The sequence below is a fragment of the Protopterus annectens genome, chromosome 4.part1, assembly GCF_019279795.1.
Source record: "Protopterus annectens isolate FY-2018-M chromosome 4.part1, PAN1.0, whole genome shotgun sequence".
NCBI classification, from domain to species: domain Eukaryota; kingdom Metazoa; phylum Chordata; order Ceratodontiformes; family Protopteridae; genus Protopterus; species Protopterus annectens.
Genome location: NC_056734.1, coordinates 557,353,333 through 557,378,548, shown reverse-complemented (window position 1 = coordinate 557,378,548; position 25,216 = coordinate 557,353,333). Strand labels below are relative to the sequence as shown.

The following is a 25,216-nucleotide window of genomic DNA, read 5'->3' as shown; positions in this document are numbered from 1 at the left end:
ATCCCTTGCAAAACAGCAGTGGCAAAACCTGCTCGGGATCTAGAGTATAAAGGTAAATTGTAATGCTTGGCAAATGTATGCACGGAGGTCCAAGTAGCAGCCTCTATAATGTCCTTGGTAGCCACTCCTCGTAAGAAAGGTGTGGTAGTGGCTGTAGCCCTTGCGGAGTGAGGCCTGATGTTCTCTGGAGTTTTCTTTCCATGGTAGGAGTAACAAAATCTAATGCAATTTCCTATCCATTTGGAGATTGTCTGTTTTGAAATTGGTTTTCCTTCCTTTCCTGTTGCATATGCTACCAGAAGCTGGTCAGTTTTTCTATTGGACTTGGTCCTGTCCAGGTAGTAGCGTAATTGTCTATGTACATCCAAGGTATGCAAGAGTCTTTCTCCCCTGTTCTGTGGGTTGGGGAAGAATGTAGGTAGGTGGATAGCCTGATTTAAAGACACTCTGGATACCACCTTAGGCATAAATGTAGGATTTGTTCTCATGGACACTCCATCTTGATGGAAGATCAGGAAGGGTTGCACTGCCATTAATGCCTGTAGTTCAGAGACCCTTCTTGTTGAGGTGATTGCCAGCAGGAAAGCAGTCTTCCAGGATAAGTATTGTAATTCTGCTGTTGCTGCTGGTTCGAAAGGGGGAAGTGTCAATTTTTCTAGCACAAAGTTCAAGTCCCATGCTGGCAATGGTGGTTTCCTGGGAGGTTTTACATTTTTAATTCCTCTCAGAAACTGTCTGAGCAGAGGATGAGAGAAGACAGGAGGATCCAAGCTGTATTCTGCTGAAATAGCTGATGCATGTATCTTGATGGAAGAATAGGACAGGCCTGTATGGAAGAGCTCTGCCAAGTACTCCAGGATGTTGGCTATGTTTACCAGTGCCACATCTTCTCCTTTGCAGTACTCCAAATGAGATATCTTTTCCATTTTGCTGCATAATTCTTTCTTGTTGAAGGTCTCCGAGCCTCCAGGATTATGTCTTTAACCCTTTGGGATAAATTTGGGTTAATTGCTCTTATGTAATGTTCCAGGCAGTTAGCTGCAGAGTTTTCAGGTTTGGATGCAGGATGTTGTAGTTGTTCTGTGTTAACAGTAATGGGATCAGGGGTAGTGTCCATATTTGTTCCCGAGACATGCTCCTCAGCAATGGGTACCAATGTTGTCTTGGCCAGTCTGGGGCTATCAGAATGATCCTTGGACGTTCCTCTTTGATCTTCAAAAGCACCTTGTGCATCAAAGGAAGTGGTGGGAATGCGTATGCTGTCAGGTTTTTCAACTGAAAGATAGAGTCCACCTTCCAAGCAAGTGGGTGGTACGTCCTTGTGCAGAATTTCTTTAGCTGGTGATTGAGTGGGGATGCGAATAAGTCTATTTGTGGTAATCCCCATTCTCTTGTGATGGCTTTGAAGATGTCCATTCGTGGGCATCTGTGGTAGTTCTGCTTAATATGTCTGCTAGAATGTTTTCTTTTCGGTACAAAATTGCTTGTAACTGAATGTTGTAGCTCAGAGCCACATCCCATAGGTCCAGTGCCAGCCGGCATAGAGGATATGAATGTGTGCCTCCCTGTTTGTTGATGTACCACATAACTGTGGTGTTGTCTGTCCTATCAACTGACCTTCTTGGAGAAATGGTCTGAATGACTGGATTGCCAATTTTACTGCCAGCATTTCCTTTAGATTTATGTGCAGAGCTGGTCTTGAGTCCATAAGCCTTGTATGCACTTGCCCAGCATGTGTGCCCCAACCGAGGTCTGAGGCATCTGTCGTGATGGTTTGGCTTGGTTGACTGTTGCAGAAGGGCAATCCTGTGTTTGATTGACAGGCCTGAGCCCACCATAGGAACTCTTGCTTCAGGCATGGGATTATTGGAATTTTGGTTTCTAGGCTGTGCTTGTGTTGGGACCACAAATTCTTTAGGTACCACTGTAGCTTTCTCATATGCAGTCTGGCATGAGGGACCAGAATTATGCAGGATGCCATGAAGCCTAGGGCTTGTAGTACTTTTCTTGCAGTTAGATGGTTCTGCTTTGTTAATGCCAAGAAGTAGAGAGGTAGTTGCTCTTTCTTTTCTGCAGTTAGGAATGCCATTTGTTTTGATGTGTCCAGCTCTGCACCCAGAAAGGTTATTCTTTGGGATGGAATCAGCCTTGACTTTTTATATTGACTGTATATCCCAGGGCTTGCAGCAGGTAAATGACTCTTTGTAAGTCTTCTGTTAGCTTGCTTTTGTTGTTCGCTTGTATCAGGCAGTCGTCCAGGTAGGGATAAATTTGGATCCCTGAAGTCTGCAATGAGCAATTACTGATGCCAGGCATTTCGTGAACACTCTGGGCAGTAGATAAGCCAAAGGGCAATGCTGAGAATTGATAATGCTCTGATCCTGCAAGAAATCTGAGGTATCTTCTGCAAATTGGTCGTATGGGGACGTGCAGGTATGCCTCCTTGAGATCTAGAGTTACCAGCCAAGACTCCTTGCCCAGCATGGGAAGAAGCTGCTGTAGGGTCAGCATTTTGAATTTTGGAACAATGAGGAATGTGTTTAAAGCAGACAGGTCGAGAATAGGCCTCCATTTGCTCTCTTTTCTTGGTACCAGGAAGAGTCTGGAGTAAAATCCCTTTCCTTGTTCCATAGATGGTACCTTTTCCACAGCTCTCATTCTTGATATTTGCTTTAGAGCTTCTGCCCTTTGAGTAGGTGGTAGGTTTGGCATTCCTCTCTTTCCTGGTAGAGTATGGAAATGGAACCTGTAACCTTGGTCTATAGTTTGCAAAATCCATTTTTCCCTTGTGATGCAATGCCAGTTCTTTGAAAATAAGGTTAGCTTTCCGCCTAAGGGTGCTTCCAGTTGTTCCCTGGTGGCGGTGCCACAGCCAAGTCACTGTGATTGTGTTGTTGTAGTGGTGGTGGCTGCGTCCGTGCCTCGCTGGTTGTTACCTTGCCACTGGCGTCCCTGTAGGCACCCCTGGATTGGTTTCTGCCTCTTGAGCGCCTATTCCTGCCTCTCTGTGTCTTACAGGAGTCCGGAAAGGACCAATTCTTGGAGGGCCAGTTCCTGCTAAACCTTGGAGGTTGAACCTGTAAGAAATCTTTCACTGTTTGTACAGATTTCGCCTTCTCTTCCATCTTTTTTAGTACCTGCTGTGCAGGGGAACCAAATAAATTGACCTTGTCCATGGGTGCATCCAAAAGCTTTGATTTGACATGGTCTGGTAATGCCTGCTCTTTCAACCAAGCATGTCTCCTGATAACTGTGCCAGTCATGGCTGATCTAAAGGAAGCCTCCAGTGCATCATAGCCACATTTTAAAGAATGGTTACTAACCTGCTGTACGTTATGTACCATTTCCTGAACATATTTTTTATCTAAAGATTCTTCAGAGGACAGCTTTTTAGTTAACTGGTCAAGCATAAACTCTTCATAGGTTCATAGGTTCATACTAGGCTATCTGCCCGAGGGCATTTACAAGCCTAGCCCATCGTTTTTTAGTATGGGGAACTATACCCGTTATTTTGCTGTGCCTCTGTCGAGCAGTGACACTGAGGTAATCCCTGGGGTATATCTGCGATCTCCCATCCATTGGTCAAGATTTCTCTTGAACAAGGCCAGCAGTGCTCTGCCTCACATGTACCGGGATTTTGTTCCACAGCATAGGAGTCTTTGGGTGATGAATCTATCCCTCCAGTACGTCCTATTAATAGCCGTGTCGAGGTTTAAGTCTCCCGCCCTTGTGGCTCTGATGGATATAGATTTTTTGAGGTGAAGCATATTCATCAAATCTGGGTTTGACATGGCCTTGTATGTTAGGCAAAGGTCACCTCTGAGCAGCGACTGAATAGAGCTGGAGTTCTTTCAGTTGGGCAGCATAGGACAGATTTTTGAGACCCTTTATCCTTTTGGTGAGGAACTTTTGTGGCCTCTCCAGCTGCTGCAAGTGTCGGGTCAGATACATCCCGAATGGGGCATTGTACTCAATCATTGGTCTGATGAGTGATGAGTAAAGGGAGACTATGACCTCCCTTGATCTAGATGAGAATCCCTTCATGATAAGGTGGGCAATGTAGAAGGTCTTCCTAACTACTTTAGCTACATGGGTGTCGAATATGACAGACTATCAACCTGGGTCCCCAGGTGCCTGATAACTTCTTCTGTGCTCAGTGGATTGCCACCTATTTGGTAGCTAGGGGTAAACTTGTTTTTCCCAAAGGGTATGACTATGCATTTGTTGGCATTTAACTTCAGGCCGTGGCTCTGGCACCAGTTATCCGTTTCTGTGAGACCCTTCTGAAGGATATCTGTGTCAGATGTGTTTTCTACTATGGCGCCCAGTTTGCAGTCATCTGCAAACTTTGTCAGCCATAACCCTCCTGTGTTTGCTTGTACTTCAGAAAAGTAGATGCCAAACAAGAGTGGGCCCAGGACTGAGCCCTGTGGGACACCACTTGTGACAGGTTTTGAGTCTGACATGGCGCCAGCAACTCTGACCCTGTGGGTTCTGTCACTCAGCCAGTTTGCAACCCATCTTGTGATGTATTGGTTAACATTTAAGCTGATGAGTTTTTCAATGATACCCGAGTTGGGTATTGTATCGAAGTCCTTAGCCAGATCGAGGTAGGCTGTATGGACTGCCTTTCCCTCGTCAATGGCTTTGGTGACTGTTTCGAAGAAGTCAACCAAGTTTAAAAGGCATGATCTGCCTTTGACAAAGCCAAACTGGGTTGGATCCAAAGTCTGCAAATTCCCTATGTCTTTATTTATGAGGTCCATTATGATCCTCTCCATGGCTTTGCAGATGAGGCTTGTCAAGCTAATGGGCCGGTAATTTCGGTCGGTGGAGGCACCGCCTTTGTGAAGTGGGACCACAGTTGCAGTCGCCACTCCTGGAGTGATCCAGTGGTAAGACTTTGATTAAACAGCTGTCCTAGCTGTGGGTTTAATTCCTCATTGAGTTAGTGGAGCACACAGCCGGGGACACCATCAGGTCCCATGGATGCTGTGTTTTGCTTTGGAGAGAGCAGTTCTCACTTGGGCTGGAGATGTTTGGGGGCTGCAATCGTTTGGTATAGATATCTCTCCTTTTGGTGGTGCGGGGAGAAGTTTGCACTGAACCTGTCAGCCAGTATGTTGGCAATGTCTGTAGGATCAGTAATCTTCACATCATTTTGAACTAGTTCTGAGCATATCTGGGAGTTTCCTCCTAGGTTTCTAACATAGCTAAAGAAGGCCTTATGATTGTTTTTTGAGTCTTTAGCTATTTTTCTCTCGAAATTTGCTTTGGATGATTTTATGAGAGCTCTTAGTTTTTTACTTATAGTGATCAAGGGTATCTTACCTTTTAAGGATTTTGCTCTATCTTGTAGTAGCTTCCTCCTTTTATTGTAGAGTTTGTTTATGGCTGGGGTCCACCAGACTGGACGCTTGCCTTTGGTACTAAGAGTCTTTGTTTTGTTTGGGATTGCCTTATCCATGCAGTCCTGCAGGTGCTGGTAGAAGGCGTTTGTAAGTGATTCAGCGGCTTGAGTACTGTTTTCCACTGGCTCGGGGGCCTTAAAGGAGACCACACTAGTCTTTAGAAGTGTGAAGTCGGCTTTTGAGAAGTTCTTTACTGTGGTCTTTTTTATTTCAGGTGGGGGTGGGATGAGGACCTCCAGCGAGATTAGTTTGTGGTCTGATCTCACCAGTGAGGGGTATACTTCCGGTGTTGAACATTGTGCTCCCATGTTCGTGATGATGAGATCAAGTATGTTATCTCCTCTTGTGGGGATGGTGACTAGTTGTTCCATGGCATTTGAGTTTATGAATTCCAGGAACTTTTGGGCTAGGGTGTTTGGGCTTGAGTAGTGTTCCCAGTCTATATTAGGGTAATTGAAGTCACCTAGTATGATGGTGTTTGGTGATACATTTATCCCCTCTAGTGTTTTCAGGAAGGCCATGTGAGGTTCCTGAGTTTGCGAGGGTGGCCTGTAACATGCTACAATTTGCAGAGCAGTCTTGCCTATGGTTAATTGCACCTGGATGGTCTCCGATGCATCGTGCGTTGCCACCAGTCTTGAGGTGTGGGTGTCCTTGATGAATATGGATACCTCCTTTCTTGGTATTGTCCGATTTTGGGGCGGAACGCATGATATGAGGTAAAACCTGATAGCTGGGGTGCTCTCAGGAGACTTGTGCCGGGTTTCTGTCGCAGCACAGACATCGATGTTCTCCATACTGAGAAGGGCCTCGAAAGTGCATTTTGAGATTGAGACTTCTGGCATTGAGCAGCATTACCCTTAGTTTTTTCCTTTTTGTGTTCTAGGGTGGTAGGTTTAGAATTTGAGCCTTGCCTAAAAAGGCACTATGGGGTGGCAAGAGCCTTTGCCAATATCCGGAATCCCAGGGTGACAGGTGCAACGTCCCTTCTGAGAAGCAGCGTGGCTTGTCCAGCATGTCATCCCAGGCAGACAGATACTGGATCCCCTTTGAATGACACCAGTGTTTAAGCCAATTGTTAAAGCTGATCATCTTATCTCTGTATTGTGGCATCACTCTTGGTGAAGGTAGGATACTGCTCAAGGTCAGGGTCATACCTGCCTGGGCTACATAATCAGAGAGCTCCTCAATGTCTCTTTTCATGTAGTCCGTCTCAGGTCGTTTACACCAGCGTGGACAATGACTGAGTCATATTTGTACTTGCTGTTGAGAGACCTGAGTGCTTATGTGGCGGATTCTAGCGCCCGACAGGCAGCTTACTGTGACCTTCTCCTTACTCAGTCTGGTGGCGGGGCGTCAGTGTGTCTGACTATGGAGTCACCAATGACTAGTGTGTCTGGCATTGTGTTTGGCCTTAAGGGCTGTGACTGTTTGACACTCTGACTGTGAGGTCTATGTGTTGCAGGTGTTGTGTTCTGAGGTGGTGGTTGTTTGGGTGTCTGCTTTGGTGGCCTCTGCTGTTTTGGTAGATTTTTGATCAGAGCCTCCAGTATGTCTTTGTGTGTTTATGTGTATGATTTGAGGTTGTAATGGTGCTATGTGAGACTGGGTCTATAGTGTGTGTGGTAACCTTCTCCTCCTGACTGGTCTTGCCAGTCCTGTGTTGAAGAGCTCAGCCTCCAGTTTGGCCGTATAGTTGCATCTCTCATGTATTTGTGTTTTGTGGGAGGAGGAGAGGGTTGTCTGTGTACATGAGGCAATTGTAACATTGCCTCAGTATTAGGTTCACCAGCTGAGCAGGAGAGGACACTAGCAACTGATCCCTCGACATGCTAGAAGGATAGACAAAAACTTTAAAAGGATTCAAGGGGCGTGGGTGACAGAAATGGGGGTTACCTTTTGGGGTACTATCTATGACAAGAGTGCCGTATCAAGGTAATAAGTACTGTAGGAACAAGTGCTAGGTTTAACAGATAGAGAATAGTCTACTTGGAGTCAAGTGGAGATGATCTTTTAGTTATAGGATAAGCTGATTAGATCAGTAGTATAGTTCGAGGAGGGTAGTTTTAAGGAAAATTTGAAGAGTGGACTTTAGGTAGCGAACAGTTTAAACCTGCCTAACGCTGCCCTATTGTGCAACAGTGGCAGCTCAGCGCTAGCGTTTAGTGCATTTATACCAGGGGGCTGGAAAAAGCTAGAAACTGGCCCAAAACGACCAATAAACTACTAGTTACTAGCTGAAACCTCACAAAACTGGACAAAAGGAAGCTCAATGCTTCCCGGTAACTTCCTCTCCCCCAAATAAGGCAAGGAAACAGTACACAGGAACTACAACCAAACCAAAGTCTTGATATTGAATCATATGAAATTGGAAGTTCAAAGCCCTAGCTGACAAAGTAGCAGAGGTGTAAACTTTTTTACCCCATCTCTCTAAGGACCTGGATTCCCTTTCAGAGGGGAGGGGTTTTTTAGTAGAAGTAGTTGCTACAGCTTTAGGGCCCTGGGAGATAGTCTCTGGATCTGCAAAAGGAGCCTTGTATAAATGGTGATGAGTGTCCGGGACCCTGTAGAACCTATCGGGCTTAGCAGGGGCCGGAGGTAATGAATCAGGAGCCTCAGGAGGGTCTGTATGTTCTGAGTCATCAGAGGAATCATCTGTGGATACTGGCTCAGGGGGCTCTGCTCTAGGCCTCTTTTCTGGAGGTGGGTGAGAGGTCCTGTCTGGATGAGGCTGGGATCCACGAATTAAAGAAATGAGATCCTCAGCCAAAGAAAGCATATGGGAACTGGTGCTGGGCCTGTGAGAGGGGGGTTTGGCAGGCACCGTTTTGAAGCTTTGGCTGCTTTAGCCCTGGCAAAGGCCTTAATAGACATGGCTGCAGGAGGCCTAGCAGCTCCTAGAAATATCCAAGGGAATAGTGTCTGATAATTCCTGAAACCGCAACAGAAGGTTGGATTTCAGAAGCCGATTCTACCAGGTTAGAGGCATTGTTTGGCTTTAGAAAGAACCGCCGGTTTCGGGGTCGAAACTCCAGACACTGCTGGTTTGCTTAACCGCAGTTTCGAAACAGCGGACAGCGAGTGTCGGTCCTTTTCTTTGAGTTTTTGGTAATTATCCGGCGGCATAATAGGCAAAATCAGAGCGAAAAACTGCTCAGCAAACTCAAGCGTCCGTCGGTTAAAAAGCACAGGCTAGACAAGCTGCTACGTGGTCTGGGCCTAAACAATGTATGCAGTAGAGGGAAATCTTTATGAGGTATTTGTTTCCCACAAGATAAACAGTTATTCACTTTCTCTGACATCGGCTGAGGCAAGAAAGAGTCTGTACTTAGCTTTTAGAAGTCTTAGTAGTATTGGTAGTAGTAATCTCTGGATCTGACCGACCGGCACTTGAACAGCTTCTGCTTGAGCGGCAAGAAAGACTGGGAAAATGGCGTCGGCTGATGCCTTTATACCCGAAAAACTGCAGCGATGGCGTGGGTGGCCAGACCCAGACCCAGACTTTGGAATCCGGCCGACCGAAGGGCTGCCTGACAACAGGACTACCCATTTGTAAGGACTGCAGATGCATCCTTGAAGGACATAAAATGATAAAAGGTTCCAAGTCATGAGTCCTTGAAGCTCTGAAACTCGTCTTGCTGAAGTTATTGCTAGGAGCAGAGCTATTTTCCAAGATAAAAACTTTATATCAGCAGTAGCAGCTTGCTCAAAAGGAGGCAGGGTGAGTTTTTCTAAGGCATAGTTAAGGTCCGATGCAGGCAGTGGTGATCTCCTTGGAGGCCTTAAATTTTTGGCTCCTCTGAGGTACTGTTTTTATAAGGGATGAGAAAAGATTGGTGGCTGTGTATTTTAATGAGCCAAAATGGCAGAGGCATGAATTTTAATAGATGAAAAAGATAGACCTTTGTCCAGCATCTCAGTTAGGTATTGCAAAATCTGAGGAATATTTGGCACAGCTGTATCAGTTCCTTGTGCCTGGTTCCATGCACAGAAAATCTCTTCCATTTTCCAGCATAAGATTTTCTAGTACTAGGCCTTCTGGCTTACAAAATGACATCCATCACAGCTTTACTGAGAGGTGTATTTTGTATGACTACATTATCCACCATGCTGCCAGGTTTAAAGTCCTGAGTTGGCTGTGCAGGATCTGATTGTTTTGTTGGGACAGTAGATGAAGTATTTGAGGTAAGGTCCAAGCTGGGCATTGAAACAAGTTCTTTAGGATTGGAAACCAGTACTGGCAGGGCCAGTCTGGGGCAAGCAGTAACATTTTTGGCTTTTCCTGTCTGAACTTTAAGAGTACCTTGGGGAGGAGAGGCAGTGGGGGGGAAAGGCATATACTGATAGGATTTTCCAGCTGAAAGATAGGGCGTCCACTTTCCATGCTTGTCTGTTATAAGTCCTATAAGTCCTTGTGCAGAAACTTTTTAGTTGGTAGTTGGGAGGGGAAGCAAATAGATCTATGTCCAGGCATCCCCATTTCTTTGTTATCATGCTGAAGACTCGTGGATCCAGCTGCCACTCATGGGGATACATGAGGTTTCTGCTTAGTTCGTCTGCCAGAGTATTTTTCCTTCCTGGCAGGAATTGTGCCTGCAGATGTACTTGGTCGGTTAATGCTGTGTCCCACAAAGTCATGGCTAGTCTGCAAAGGGGGTGAGAATGTGTGCCCCCTGCTTGTTTATATACCACATGACCGTGGTGTTGTCCGTCTTTATCAGTAGTTGTCCCGGATGGAGTAGGTCCCTGAAGGCTGTCAAGGCATTCTGAACAGCTAGCATCTCTTTTTGATTGACATGTAGATGCATTTAGGTTGAGGACCATGTACCCTGAATGCATTTTCCTGCCATGTGAGCCCCCCAGGCATAATTTGATGTATCCGTTGTTAGTGTCTGCCTGGCTGGGGGTAATGTGAATGGCTGTCCCGTGTTTTGGTGATAAGTCTTTGCCCACCATCGAAACTCCTGTTGTAGGCAGGGAATGAGAGTAATCATTGTTTCCAGGCTGTGGCAATGTTGAGTCCAAACACTTTTTAGGTACCACTGAAGTTTCCTCATATGCAGTCTTGCATATGGAATAAGTAGGATGCAGGATGCCATGAAGCCCAAAAGCCTGCAGAATTTTTCTTGCTGATAACTGGGCCTTTGTTGCCAACATTTTGAAATAGGTAGTCAGTTGCCTTTGTTTGTCTGGCGTGAGATAAGCCATCTGGGCAGTTGTATTTAAGCTGGCACCCAGGAATATTATCTCTTGAGAGGGTACTAGTTTTGATTTCTTTTCGTTGACTGTGTACCCTAGGCATGTTAGAAGTGTCTTCACAAACGCCAGATGCTGTAGAAGAATGTCCTTGTTCTCTGCTTGAATTAGACAGTCATCCAAGTAAGGATATATTTGTATTCCTCTGTCTGCAGATTGCAATTACTGGTGCCAGGCACTTTGTAAAGACCCTGGGTGCAGTAGAAAAGCCAAAGGGCAGTGGAGAGAATTGGCAATACATTGAGCCAGCCTTGAATCTGAGGTATCGTCTGCATAACTGTCTGACTGGGACATGCAGGTATGCCTGTTTTAGGTCTAGAGTTACCAGCAAAGCGTTCTTGCCCAGCATGGGCAGAAGCTGCAAAGTCATCATCTTGAATTTTGTTATATCCAGGAATGTGTTCAGAATAGATAGGTCCAGTATTGGTCTCCAGGTCTTGTCCTTTCTGGGTACCAAGAACAGTCAAGTAAAATCCTTGTCCCTGCTCTTGCTCTGGTACTTGTTGAATGGCCCCCATGTCCATGAGGGATGAGACTTGTTTATGTGCCTCAGTCCATTGATTTTTTGGTAGATCTGGCCAGCCGTTTGCCTTTGGCAGGGTATGGAAATGGTACCCTTGCAACACAATATTTAGAACCCACTTGTCCTGGGTTATAATGTGCCAATTTTGAGAAAAAAGTGCTAATTTTCCACCTAAGGGTGCTGCCAGTCAAAGTATGATTAAAGTTCATGAAATTAGTATTGTTTCAGTCTTTGTTATTAGTTAGAAGTGTTCTTTGCAGCACCAGCAGTGTGCTCAGTAATGACTCCTGCAATTTGTATGAAGTTACATGTATCGGTAACATATCTAAGTGCAATTGTAACTTCTTTTTTATAAGACCCGTTGCTCATATCACTACTGAACTGTCTGGGTATCCTTCTTCCATATTGCCCTCGTTCCTGCCTGAAAATTCTGGTATTTTATGACTTTGTGTCTCTGTACGGATGACACTGTAGTCAATGGGTATAGCAATTTCAGTGATCATTGCTACTTTTGTCTACTTTCTTGGACTACTATATCTGGTTTTCTCGCATCTAGTTTTTGAACTGTTGGTAATGGATATCCCATGTGATATAAACATTATTTTCTGTGATGCTTTGTAGCTCAGGTTTCATAGCTTCTGCTAAACTAAGCAGGGAAGTCATCTTAAGACTTATTCTCATGTTTCAAAACTTTCACTATGTTTGGGTCTTGTGAGATTAGCAGATATGCATGCAGTCCCACGATTGCAGATCTGTACATGTAATCAATTTCCAGGAGGCTCATACTTTCAGAACAGGGAATGTATAATCTTGGTATGCACTGATTTTTGTGAAACATTTGAGCATGAATTATCCTTTTTGTTTTCCTGTCTAACCTGTCAAACATCTTTTGCGGCCAGTCAGTCACTCCAAAACTATAGATTAGGACAGGAAGAACAAATTGGTTTATAGCTTGAACTTTGTTCCTAGATGTCAATGCTGTTTTCAGTAATAATTTTAGTCTTCTAAAATATTCCTTAGAGTGGTTTATTGTTGATCCTTTATCAATTCTCAAATATTTATGCACCCCCTCTTGCTGTTTGTGCATTTGTGCAAACTGTATGTTTTCTAATGGAAATGAAGTCTGAAACACACAAATGTATGTCATTATTTAGTAAGTCCAGTCCTCACTGATTTGCCAGAAAAACAAACGTTTTATCAGGTGAAAATCTGGACACACTGCAAAAAATCTGGACGGTTGAGAGGTCAGGGCCAGGGCTAAGTATTCATCACATGTTGCTTAATACTCTGAAAATCTGTCCAAATTGACTTTGTCCATTCAAAAATAGGGTCTCACTGTATTCTATATTCTAATAGGCTTCTTGAGCTTTCCATTAGAGTACCTTGAAATAGTCCAAATTACTACAAATTTGGGGAAAAACGAATTGTGCCTCCCAAAGTATTATACTGCATGTCTGTGCCAGAGACTGGTGTAGGGCTTTGGAGACTTTTCTTCTTCCTTTGGTATTTAACCAGCTGATGAGTATCCTAAAATAGGATAGGTACATGTAATGTGGTGTTCAGATAGTTATTGGATATGCTATTTAAGATAATTACTGGGTTTTTATACAATGTTTATTATGATTAGAACAAAGCTGATTTTAGCTCAGATACATTGATGACTAGCATGCAGATTGGATATGTACATATCATGGTTTGTTTTGTGCAGTAACAAAAGTGTGTGTAGGTTCATAGGTTAGTATTAGACTATGCACACTAAACTTTTGTGCAGTAACGTACACGTGTGTGTGTGTGTGTGTGTGTGTGTGTGTGTGTGTGTGTGTGTGTGTATATATATATATATATATATATATATATATATATATATATATATAATATATGTGTGTGTGTGTGTCAGAATGTATATTTTAGTTGCTTTTCCCTTGGGTCATTTTTCTGTCGGTGCCACAGATACAGTTATTTCTGTGTTGCAGTTCATATTTACCAAGCTCTTGGAATAATTTGATATGCTGCTGTTGACATTTGGGCTGTACCTGCAGTGAGATGTAGACTGTGTTGAATTCTGCTTTATTTTTAGTCTGTATGGTTTCTTTAAATCGCTAAAGCTTTGTTGTGTTGGTTATGCTTCATATGACAGTTCGATTAACTCTGACAGTTAAACTTTCAGTAAAACTTCTTGTTTGGACATGCTTTTGAGCCTCTTGGTCATTGTTTTTGTGAAATGTTGTCAATGCATCCCCCCTTCTCATTCAGAAAGTCTTTTTTTTTTGCTCTGTGAGTGGGGAGGGGAATGAGGGTCTTGGCCTGGGCTACAAATTGCCTAGCTGCTACCTTGATTCTGCCTAGGACCTGCCCACAATATTAAACTGTAGTGTTTGCCAGAGCTTTACGTTCGGAACACTTAAGAGGAGTCAGTGTTCCCGTCAGAACTACTGAAAAAAGAGGCTTAAACTCTAGACTCCTACTGCATGGCATCTTCTAGCTCATTGCCAACCTCAGACTAGCCCAGGAAGAACAATTTGGAGAAGCAACTTTAGGAGGTGGTCAAGGACTTGAGGCTCAACTGAGGCATCTAGTATCCCTGCCGGGATCAAGAGTATGGGTCCTACTGTTTTGCATCCCACTGCCCATGCACCTCAGTTATTCAAGGCTTCTGGCAAAACCCCTTTGGAGGCCACCATGGTTGCAGATTTAAGGCACTTACCACCGAGCCAAAGGCCCTTGTATGGAACTCGTATACGAATGTACTCTGTAGACATCCATTGCTCAAGTCTTTATTGTTTCTGAAGGGAAGAATGGTCACTCCACAATTTTAGTTATGGAGGGCATTATTGGTTTTGAGGCAGAAGTCTGGAGCTCCTGTACCCAGGTCCAGAGTACCAGGGTGTGACCACCCCTGCCAAGTCATCCCAAAAGCCCAAGCACAGGATGGTTCATCTCATCAAATTTCCTGCAGTTGCTTGGGCGTCAAGGTCATGTCATGCTGTCAGTCCTCACTCCATCCAGACTTGTCCTCATGAATGGGTCTTCATGGCGTAAGAGTTCCTGCATGTCCTACAGAATTTGCAGCCAAATGCAGAGATCAGCCTTCAGTTTCTGGAATCCTCTCTGCTAAGAAAAAGAACCCTCCTCAAAAAGGAATTCTGCCCCCTCAGAGACTGCAGAGGTATGGTTGCTTTGTTTTTAAGTAATTGTAAAAGCATCACTTCAGGCAACTGGGTACTACAAGTAATTTCACAGGGTTACAAACTTTATTTTTATTACAAAAACCAAATATAGCAGATACCACCACCACCCTCATGCCCAAGGCACCACATGAATCTGGTCCTTGCAGTTCTACAAGAGCTCCTATAGATAAGCTTAAAAAAGTCAATGCCAAGACTGTACATAAACAGAGGATGTTCTTCGTGTTTGGAGTAATCACCTGTGGGTTATCCCTGCTGTGGTAGCCCTTGGCCAGTCCAAATACCAGAGTCAATGTTTTTCTTCGTCTGCTGCTGTCGTTTGCTGACTGACGTCAGGTCGTCAGTGCTATAAAGCAAGGCAGCCGAAACTGTTATATCAGTCTTTCTTGCTGTGGAGCCCGTAGCAGAAGTAGTTCAGAAGTGTGCCAGTTGGTCACTACCAGAGTTTGAATTACAGTTGAAAACGTCTAAATCCAAGTACCCCATTGGGGATCCTTTTTTCTTGCACTAACCGATGTCCGAAAAAGTTAATTGTCTCACCTATGGAAAGCAAATCCCACACCGAGACTTCCATTCATACTGCGTCACTTGTTTAGGCCCAGACCATGACATCCCCTGTTGCCTGTTCTGTGCCCTCTTTAACGCGAGAACCATTTATTGTAGAGCTCTTATTGTAGCCAGGTATTTTTGTCTTCCATCTTCTCATTCTAAAACGGCGTCCCGTCAGCCAACAATTCATAGACATTCCGAAAAAATGTAAAGATAAAGAAAGAGACAGACAACACAAGGCTAAGCCTTCCAATGACTCTACCAGGTCATCAGTTTTCCGGAATTCAGTGAGGCGACTTCGCAGCCGCTGATGCCCGATACGATAACTTTGCAGACCTCTACAGAGACCCTTTTGGAGTCTGGTATGCTGCAAAAATATTCTTCTTCTTCCGAGCCTTTGGTTGATGTTCTTCGTGTTTCACTGTTGCAGTCATTACATTTGGGTAGTCCTGCTGGCATGTTGCCCTCAATTGGCCTGAATTCCAAAGTCCTGGGTCCTGCGTCGGCTTCTGTTGCTCCTTCCCTGATGTCAGGTCATCAGGGGGTATAAAAGATGCAGCTGACGCCATTTTCTTTAGTCTTTCTTGCCACGCAGTGCCCGAAGCAGAAGCAGTTCGCAAGTGCCGGTCGGCCGACTCCTGAGATTTTTGTGTGGTTTCAGATCCGAAGTCTTCAATAAAGCTAAGTACCCCGTTGGGGAAACTTTTTTCTTGCTCCAGACCGATGTCAGAAAAAGTGGAAAGCAAATACCTCATAAGGACTTTCATTCTTACTGTATTCCTTGCCTAGGCCCTGATCACAACGTTGCTGATTTTCGGTTTTGTGCTAGATTTAACCAGTGCACTATTAAGCGTCTGACTTTGCTTTAAACTATTTTGGACGCCGGTTTAATTATCCAGAAATATCGTCGGATAGCCATCCGACTACCGGAGTTCACAAAAAACGCAAAGAAAGGAGAGAGATAGACAACTGAGGCCTAAAACTGATGACAAAGCTTCTCCTAAGCCAGTCGCCGGTTCTCAGTGAGGCGCTTTCGCAGCCCCTGACGCCCGCTACTTTAGAGTCACAGGCCGCTACCGACTCCCATGTGGAGTCAGCCATGCCACTGGAAACTCAAGGTACTGGAGCCTTGGATACTGTTCCTTCAGATGGGTCCGGAGACGCTGAGCAGGCACCGGCTTCTGAGGGTGTATTGAGACCTAAACATCTTTACATTAAACCAACCTCAGCTTCAAAGGCAAAGACTAAAGCACCTTCTAAAGCAAAGAAGCAAACTCAAGAGCCATGTGGACAGGCCTCTATGCCCAAAAAACAGATGCTCAAAATGGCCGAAGACTTAATTACCTTGATCACAGGTTCCCATCCCCCTCCTGATAAGAGGCCTAGACAAGAGACTGACTATGAATCTTCAAATCAGGTTTCTATTTCTTCTGATTCCTCTTCTAATCAGGAATATTTTCTTCCCCCTATGAGGATTCTGATGCTGAAGAATCCATACCTTCAGCTTCTCCCCCAGAGGACTATTCTTTTGGGGAAACCTTGCATACCATGAGAGAGCATTTCCACTGGGAGAGCCAAGATTTCTAAGAATCTAAAAAGAGGCTCAGGGATTTCCTTTTACTTCCTCAACACAGGCGACTAGCCATTCCACCTGTTAGATATTGCAGATGATGTGTTTTCGGAGTCTAGTCTCACCCCTGACTCCTAACCTCCAGCTCCTGTTAAGCCTGACAGATATTACAGGGTTTCTGACTCTCAAATTCCTTTTAAAAAACCCTGCTGCAGACCCAGAAACTATTTCACAGGGTCCCAAAGGAGTTAAGGCTTCCGCTGCAAAAAACCCTACACCCTCTGACAGAGATTCTAGGGCACTGGAAATAAGGTTTACACATCTGCTACCTTGGCTATAAGGGCCTTAAACTGTCAGTTTCATATGCTTAAATATCAGCAACATGTCATGGCATTGCTTAAACAGAAAATGTTATTAAACTCTGAATGTGCAGAAAACAAGGAAATGCGGGATTTATTGCATGCAGCTGAACAAGTTGGAAAGCATACTTTGCAATGTGGTTTTGATTCTTTGGAGGCCTCCTGCAGGGCCACAGTTACGGGTTCTGTAATTAGGAGGCATGCTTGGTTAAAGGAACAAAATCTGCCTGATCATGTCAAAGTTAAATAAGATGCACCTTTACAGCATGATACTTTGTTTGGTGTTAAGGCAGAGGAGGTGTTAAAATGGAGGACAAAGCTAAATCTATGCATACTGTCAAAGATTTTTTACAAGTACAGCCACCTAGGTTTAGTAGACACTGGCCTACAAAGAAATGGTCCTTTCCTGTGTCAGACAGACCTCAAAGGGGCAGATCCAGATGCCCTAGAGGCAGATCCCAGGCGCAAGGTTCCTACAGGTCAAAGCAATGGGGTGCTTCTACCTCCAAAGTTGGAGAAGACAAATCACAACCTTACAGGAAACAGTCCCAGTGACTTCCCCCCTGCTTGCACCATACCATACAAATTGCAGGAGTCATTACTGAGCACACTGCTGGTACTGCAAAGAACACTTCTAACTAACATCAAAGACTGAAACAATACTAATTTCATGAACTTTACTCATACTTTAACTTGGGAATGGGGTCCATTCCAGTCATTGTATTGGAAACCCAAAAGACTTGGAGAAATTAAAAAGGGGGTAAATCATGCTATTCTAGGAACTTTCTACGTTTAAAATTTAGAAGGGCAATACTTAAAACATGTCCAATATTTTGGGCCTCTATTTCATTATTTTAGGCTTTGCCCAGATTTCTTCTGCTAAGAGATTGAGAGGTATGCCCCCTGAAACTGCTTTAGAGAGAGAGACCGGTCACTTTTTTAATTACTAAGAAGACACTAGTAATATGCCACACACAAATAATGATCACGAGCTGTAACAGCTAGTAATATAAACATGGAGGGTGGGAGTGCCTCACCCTCACTTTGAGGATGCAGGGGAGCCTGCTCCTCCCTGCAAAAACACAAATTTCAGTAAGCCTGATCAACAAAGGATTTACTCTTCCATAAAAGGATTTACTACATCCTTATTTTAAAATCAAGAACATACATTAAAATTATGATTGGATTTGATGAACAGTTGCCTATCAAGCAGTGTAGTTGCATTGATTGTTTTCTCTCTCTAAATTCCCTTCAGCGGTTTGTCTAAGTATGTACAAGCACTCAAATGACACCAAAACGAAACATTTCCCCAATGACCCCTTCAGCAGTTTGTCCATGTATGCACAAGCACCAAAATGTAACATTTCCCCCGAAGATCCCTTCAGTAGTTCCATGCATGCACAAGCACCAAAATCAAACTTTCCTCCCAACTACTCCTTCAGCAGTCTGGCCAGGTTTCCACAAGCACCAAAATTAAACATTCCCCCTCAACAACCCCTTCAGCAGTCTGTCCAAGTTTGCACATGCACCAAAATTAAGTGTTTCCCCAATGACCTCTTCAGCAGTCTGTCCAAGTACGCACAAGAAGCATACGAGTAAGTAACCCTACTTACTAGAGAGACTTGCTGTTTTTCTCTGCCCTAGTATCTCTCTTCCCAACATACGAAATGCAGCCACAGCAAGCTGAGGGATATAGCATTTTTGAAACCTAAATCTTTCACTATGGGTGCTATGACATAGTTCAAGACACCGTCTTCCTAGCACTTTGGCACTGCCCCCTCTACCTGCACATCCAATCACAGGTCTTTTGGGGTGGTGCCCAAGCAAGGTTATGAAAGTGGGGCCAGGAGGCAGATAGAAGTGTCTTGGATTCCTCTTTAGGACATGCGTATTGCCATTTCCCATAAAGGGAAATAAATAAAAAAAATATATACATCTGTTTTAAAATGTATATATTTTTTATTTTACATCAGCAAATTGCTCCCTGGATAAGTCAGCACACAGGGCAATTGCCCCATTCACCCCACCCTAGTTATACTACTGGGCAGAATACACAAACAGCTGTGGAAATGTCTGTATGAAATTTGCCTTCAATATGCATGCCTGCTTTCCTTTTCAAAACATATCCTTTATGCATAGTTGGAAATCCCCCCCCCCCCAAAAAAAAAAAAAAACAATGTACTGAGCTCTGGTGGTGGATGAATGACACTAGATTACAGATGTTAAACCACAATTTAATTTGATGTGACCTGTAGCAAGAAAGAGCTCAAACTGTGCAAGTAGCACCAAATTTACACAGTGAACATACATTCTAAGGGGCAGACAGCACTCAACCTGGAAGAGGAAGGGAGTTAGGCTCAAAGTCAGGGTGGACATTAGACCTTCTGCAGCAGAAGTCACAGCAATTACAATTACAGCAACAGTGACTTATCCAAAAGATCAAATCATAAAAAGGAGGTACTGATCATTTTCATCTGGGACTCGCTTCACTTCTCTGTATCTATTATCCTTAGATAAGGGACCCCTGCAGGGAAACTGATGAATTCACCCCTAAAATGTACAGTTTCTACAAGACAGACATCTTCAAAAGAAGACACTGAAGACTGTTAGGAAGCATCCTAATGAGTCTAGGATGACTTATCTCCGACATTATAAGGACAGCAGCTGAGATTTTTAGAATACTGCAAATTAAAATGCAAATTAAGGGGAAGATACAAGTCTCAGCGTGAGGTACCTTAACAGTATTCTCATTTTTGGTTATCTTAAACAGAAAGTAGAAGCAAAGACTGTCTCAGAAAAACAACTCAAAACACTTTCAAAATACAAGCAGTTTACTTCAATGAGTTTTAAGCCTAGTGTCCAATTCTTCCAATTTTTTGTCTGAAGCCTAAGCACACAGACACCTATAACAAACAAGTCTTTGTGTTCTACATTAGTTGCACCGCTTACTACATCTTCTACAGGGCTACAGTGGGTTTCTTACTGGATCAGACAATACCAACTAGACATAGGCAGACAGAGACACACAGGCAGACACAGACACACACACACAGGCAGACACACACAGGCACACACAGACACACACACACAGGCACACACAGACAGACACAGGCAGACACAGGCAGACACAGACAGACACAGACAGACACAGACAGACACAGACAGACACAGACAGACACAGACAGACACAGACAGACACAGACAGACACAGACAGACACAGACAGACACAGACAGACACAGACAGACACAGACAGACACAGACAGACACAGACAGACACAGACAGACACGATAAACTGAAATGCACTGATTTACAATGTAAACAGCAGTCTTGCAACATTTAATCCAAAGGTGTACTGGAGGGGTTATTTCTGTGACAGATTCACCAAGACAATGAATGGGACAAATACTGCATGTGATGAACAAGCTAACATAAGTGGAGGCAGAATTAAATATTACATCATCTGTAGAATCTTCTTTTACTGATGCAGTTCTAGCTTAACCAGATGCTTTTGTGGTCTTTCATGAGCTGACCAGAGAGAATAAAGGAGCAAGAAAATTCTGGCAGAAGAAATGTGTTCAACACTTAACTGTGATCAGAGAACTATTCATAATCCTCTACGTCTGAGACAGGGATGTCAACAAATTCACCCTGAGAGCAGAGAAAGCCCACATCCATAACATACAGCAAATGAGTTATGATCAGAGAGACCCAGATGGGGCTTTAGCTGCTCTGATGTACTACTGGTACAGAAATAAAAAAAGCTACAGTGTAAATGGGTTTAAAGCTTCAAAAGACAAGATCAAACTGCCACAGACAATGGCTAAAAGCCAAGTGTCCCCGATGAATGAATTACTTTAAATGTTGTTATACACCAAGTATGACATGCATTTAATAGTGTGTGTCTGTCCGCATGCATGTGTGTGCATGAAAGAGTGAGAGGGGGAGAAAAGAATGATCAAGTCTGTTTAGCCTTTTACTGCTGCTCTATGGCAGCTTGCAGTGGACATTGTTATTCTAGTGCAAAACTAGAGCTTAACATCATGGAAAGATGTTTAAAGTTGCCTTTTTCACCAAATTTGTAGAGTTGCCATGGTGCTCCATGTAATTCAGTCTGATTAGAAACAAACAACTTCTTACTCAAGGCTGTGCCAAAGCTAATATACAGTGAAGCATTTCCTTTACATTGTAACATGGTAGATAATAAAGCTTTCCTTTTACATGTAAAGCTGTAGGATAGCCAGATAAAGTGTCCAGTGATGCATCTAAAACTTGCTACTCAAGAGAAGGTACAGTATCTCCATTTACTCCAAATCTGTTGGGGAATAGAATTATTAGGATTTTTATTTTTAGAAATCCATGCAATTTTTTTTTTTTTTTTTGCAAAATAAGTGATCTCAGCAGTCAGCGCATGGCAACTTACAAAGCACCTGCAAAGCTGCCATTCTTATCCCTGATTTTGCATCTGCCTTCTTTCAACACCCAAGTCCATTTGTCCGGAAACTGTTAACCCTCACATATCCAAAATAGGTGCATAATTAAAAAAAAATGTAGTGCGACTAATGCCACTGACAAAAAAATAATGCCCCGTGTCTGGACACAAAAAATTCATGCAAATATAATTCTAGCTGTAGTGAAATGTCATAACATTATACTATAGTATTCAAAGCAGGGGGCATTTCTTTATATGCTGTTAAAAATTAAATTTAATCATTACTGAGATTAATAAAAATTATACCGTGCCACTTAACACTTTTCAAAATGGACAATGCTTAAGTTATGTTGTAGTCCGTTTAATAGCTACTTTTGCGGATTCATGCTGATATTCATTTCATGACTGAAATCACCTTTCACTTCCTCAGTTTTATTTACATCTCATTACTTTCCTGTATATCACCTTACTTCTTAAATCAGACACGTTCCCCTCAACATTCTCATTTTTCATTAATTTTACAATATTGTTTGTCCAGTTATTATGGACAAAGATCCATTGCCAAAACTGTGACTTCCATTTTCTGTGTTCAGACGTTATGTAGAATGATCTCTTACTCACTTTTTGGTTTACCTAATTGGCTGAATTATCTGGCTCCTCCACAGTACCAAGCAGTACATTTTATCCTTGTTGTTCCAATTAGATGGGAAAGTTTTAAACTAAGAACCTTCAAAGTAATACCATTTCCACTATGTTGAAGACACTGAAAGTTCAGGGAACTTTATCTTCAGTGCCATTAGTGTAAGGATGCAGTGCAAGCATGGAGACCCATCCACTACAATAAATGCACACCCTCAATGCCACCTCTATGGTGATTTCACTAAAGAATATAGTAGAATTACTTGGATGTATCTTTAAATTTTGCAAAACTTTTTATTATGAAACCACCAGTAAAATACAGCCTTGACAGGGTTGTTATTATTACTTAACATCTATAAAAGCTTTCCCTCCACACTATCCCTTCAGTGATGTCACAGAGGAATACATTAAACCTTTTAGAATGCATTCTTAATAAAACATTTTAATGTACCACCCAAATGACAGAGACATGACAGGGCAGGCAAGGAAAAAATATCAAATTCGGTATATGAAGCTATGAAATGCTGCAATGTATATAAAGAAAGGCAAAACACAAAGCTGATAATTCCGAATGCCCATACGAAGCACTACTTATTTCTTTTAAAAATGGCCTTACCTGATTGGCTATAGTGTATGTTTTTGGAATAGTCATCTGAATATTATTATATCCATAGGCAATTGCTGCATCCTCCACAATGTCACAAGGGTGAATAATGTCAGCTCTGTTTGGTGGGATTTCTACTTCAATCTCACTTCCATCACCTACAACTTGCGACTTCAAGTACATCCGAGTCAAGAGTTTTGCAAGACTTTCTGGCGTTTCACTAGAAGAAACCCAACAATAACACAGCAATGAACAACATTTGTGTAACATTCCTTTTACCTTCTAGCACTGTGACAGCTAACAACTCAATTGCCTCATTTCACTTAAATTACCCAACTCTAAGTCAGTTTACACATTTTCAACTCGCCATTCATCTCCAACCCTTCCCATTCTGGTCCACCTCATCTAGTCTGAAGTTCACAAATGCTGGATGCATTTTTGTTTTTAACACATACAGGTTCTTTTTTGCCTATTTTGCACGAACACTTCTACTGCTGTATGTATGTCAGATGGTATATTATCTATTATAATTTACAGGGCACAGTGCAATGAATGTGATGCATTATATGTGGGCAAGACTGTAAATAAACTCAAGCGAAGGATTTCATGTCATCTGTCAGAAATCAGCTCTGGATGTAAAAATAATGCACTAGCCAAACACCTTTCTCTTCATAAAAGACACACAGGTTTTAAGTTCCAGATCCTGGATCGCATAGACATGGGTGATCTTGAAGGGGACATCCCGAATATTCTGGAGAAACATGAACTCATGTGGCAATTAAAGCTGAACTCTTTTAGAAAGCCTGGACTAAACTACTACCGTTCAATTAAAAGTGCACTGGAACTTAGAAAACTGCCACATTGTTTACATGACTAATTGTATTTTATTTTATTTTTTTCTACAAATTGGTTTTAAATACCATTTTAAATCATTTGAAATTTAAGTGTATATTTTGTTTCCATCATCATACATATATATATTTTTTTATTTTTATTTTTTTCTGGTTCTTTTTTCCACTTTATTCAAAATGATGGTAATAACAATACTAACTAATTATACAATTATATAGGTTTTTAGGATTCTTGTACACAGACCTGAAGAAGTCTAGAAGGATGAAAGTGATCTTTGTTAACAATAGGTTATGAAAATAGAAACTGATTTTTACATGCAAAATGTATATGTATATATTTATATGTAAGTTTTGATCGCAAAATGAACTAAGGTTGATATATTTCCAGCCATGTAGTATATTGCCTTGTATAAAATCACAGACTTAATAATCTACTTAATAATTTGGTTAAATAATATGTACCATTAAAGTACATTAGGGCTATATATTATTATGACAGCTACTAGGTAGGGCAGGACCAGCTCGAATGTCACACTGATGGGGGAAGGGATGTGAATTTAACATGTGTACCAATAACACTTTGTTTTACAGCACAATAAACCACTCCCATGCCTGATAAAAAGTATATATATATTTAGAAAGCTTGTGAGGAAATTATTACTCTATTTTTGTTTTACTTGGATCGCTTGTCTGTGTACTTAATAAAGGATTTTCGACTGGAAACAGACTGCCTGCCTTGCTTGGATTACTTTCGAATACTTAGTAATGCTGTAGAATTATATATTTTCTATTATTACTTTTTGACTTGACGAGTTTATGTTCGCTACTTCTACTACTATTGTCTGATCTGATTAATATACAGTGATTAACTAGAAATATATGGAATGAAAATCTTCCACACGGAGAAGTTTCTTACACTGTTTTATCTATTATAATGCAGATACTGTAATAATATACTGCAAAAAGATGCTTAAAGATATGGTATTTGTTCACAGAACTAGAATATTGTAGCTCCACTCAGTACAATATTATTTGTTACTTATAAAGGAATTGTGCCATATCCTAAAAAGGAACATCATGTCTGCACACTAAAGTAAGATACAATGGTGGTACCTAACACATAGAAATAACCCTTTTGAGTCCAACCACCTGTGTTAAAACATAACAAAATCTGGCTTCTCTCACTGCAGAACACTTTTCAAAGTACTTATGTGAATTAGAGAATACAAGTTTGGGACCAAACCAAGCAGAAAGTACATGAATGGTGTAACTTCAGCTTTAATTTTTCTTAAGCTGGCTTGCCCCTGCTAGCCCTTGCAACATCCCTATGTAACCCTTACATTAATGTAAACTGATTCTTCAGGACCCACCTAACTGTGCTTTTTCCTGTCCATGTTGTCCAAATGTCATAGGACCATGCAGAAAAGCACAAAACATACTGTATGATAATCCCTCAAGGTAAAGGCAGGCTTTAAAAGCAGACTAATGGGCATGCATGTATTTAACTATAGCATATGCCTCAAGGGTCACTCAAATATCCATAGCTGCTGTTAAAAGTACCTTGTGGCTCATGAGCTTGAAGCTACAAGAAACTGTTTTGATGCACACTTCACTAAAATGCCTGTGTAAAACAGCACATAAAATAATCCAAGATAAACCATTTAGCTAGATGTTCTTCTCTTCTTCACTGTTGTAGTATTCGTTACAATAGGGATCCCTGTCAAGGGCGGACCGAAGGCTGGCTAGTATACCAAAGTCTTTAGGTTGCTTTAAGGTATGCCGTATATCACACATATGCTCCTCATGTACTGTAGCACATGACATCCAGATGTACCAT

General features: G+C 42.3%; 1 protein-coding gene across 1 annotated transcript in view; it reads right to left on the bottom strand.

Annotated features, from left to right (window-relative positions):
- The window catches only part of FARSB (phenylalanyl-tRNA synthetase subunit beta), a 907,972-nt gene that overhangs the window by 553,438 nt on the left and 329,318 nt on the right, over positions 1–25,216 (bottom strand). Inside the window, exon 12 of the mRNA XM_044070366.1 lies at positions 22,541–22,748. Coding sequence (XP_043926301.1) covers positions 22,541–22,748 — 208 coding nt within the window. The remainder of the gene's footprint in view (positions 1–22,540; positions 22,749–25,216) is intronic.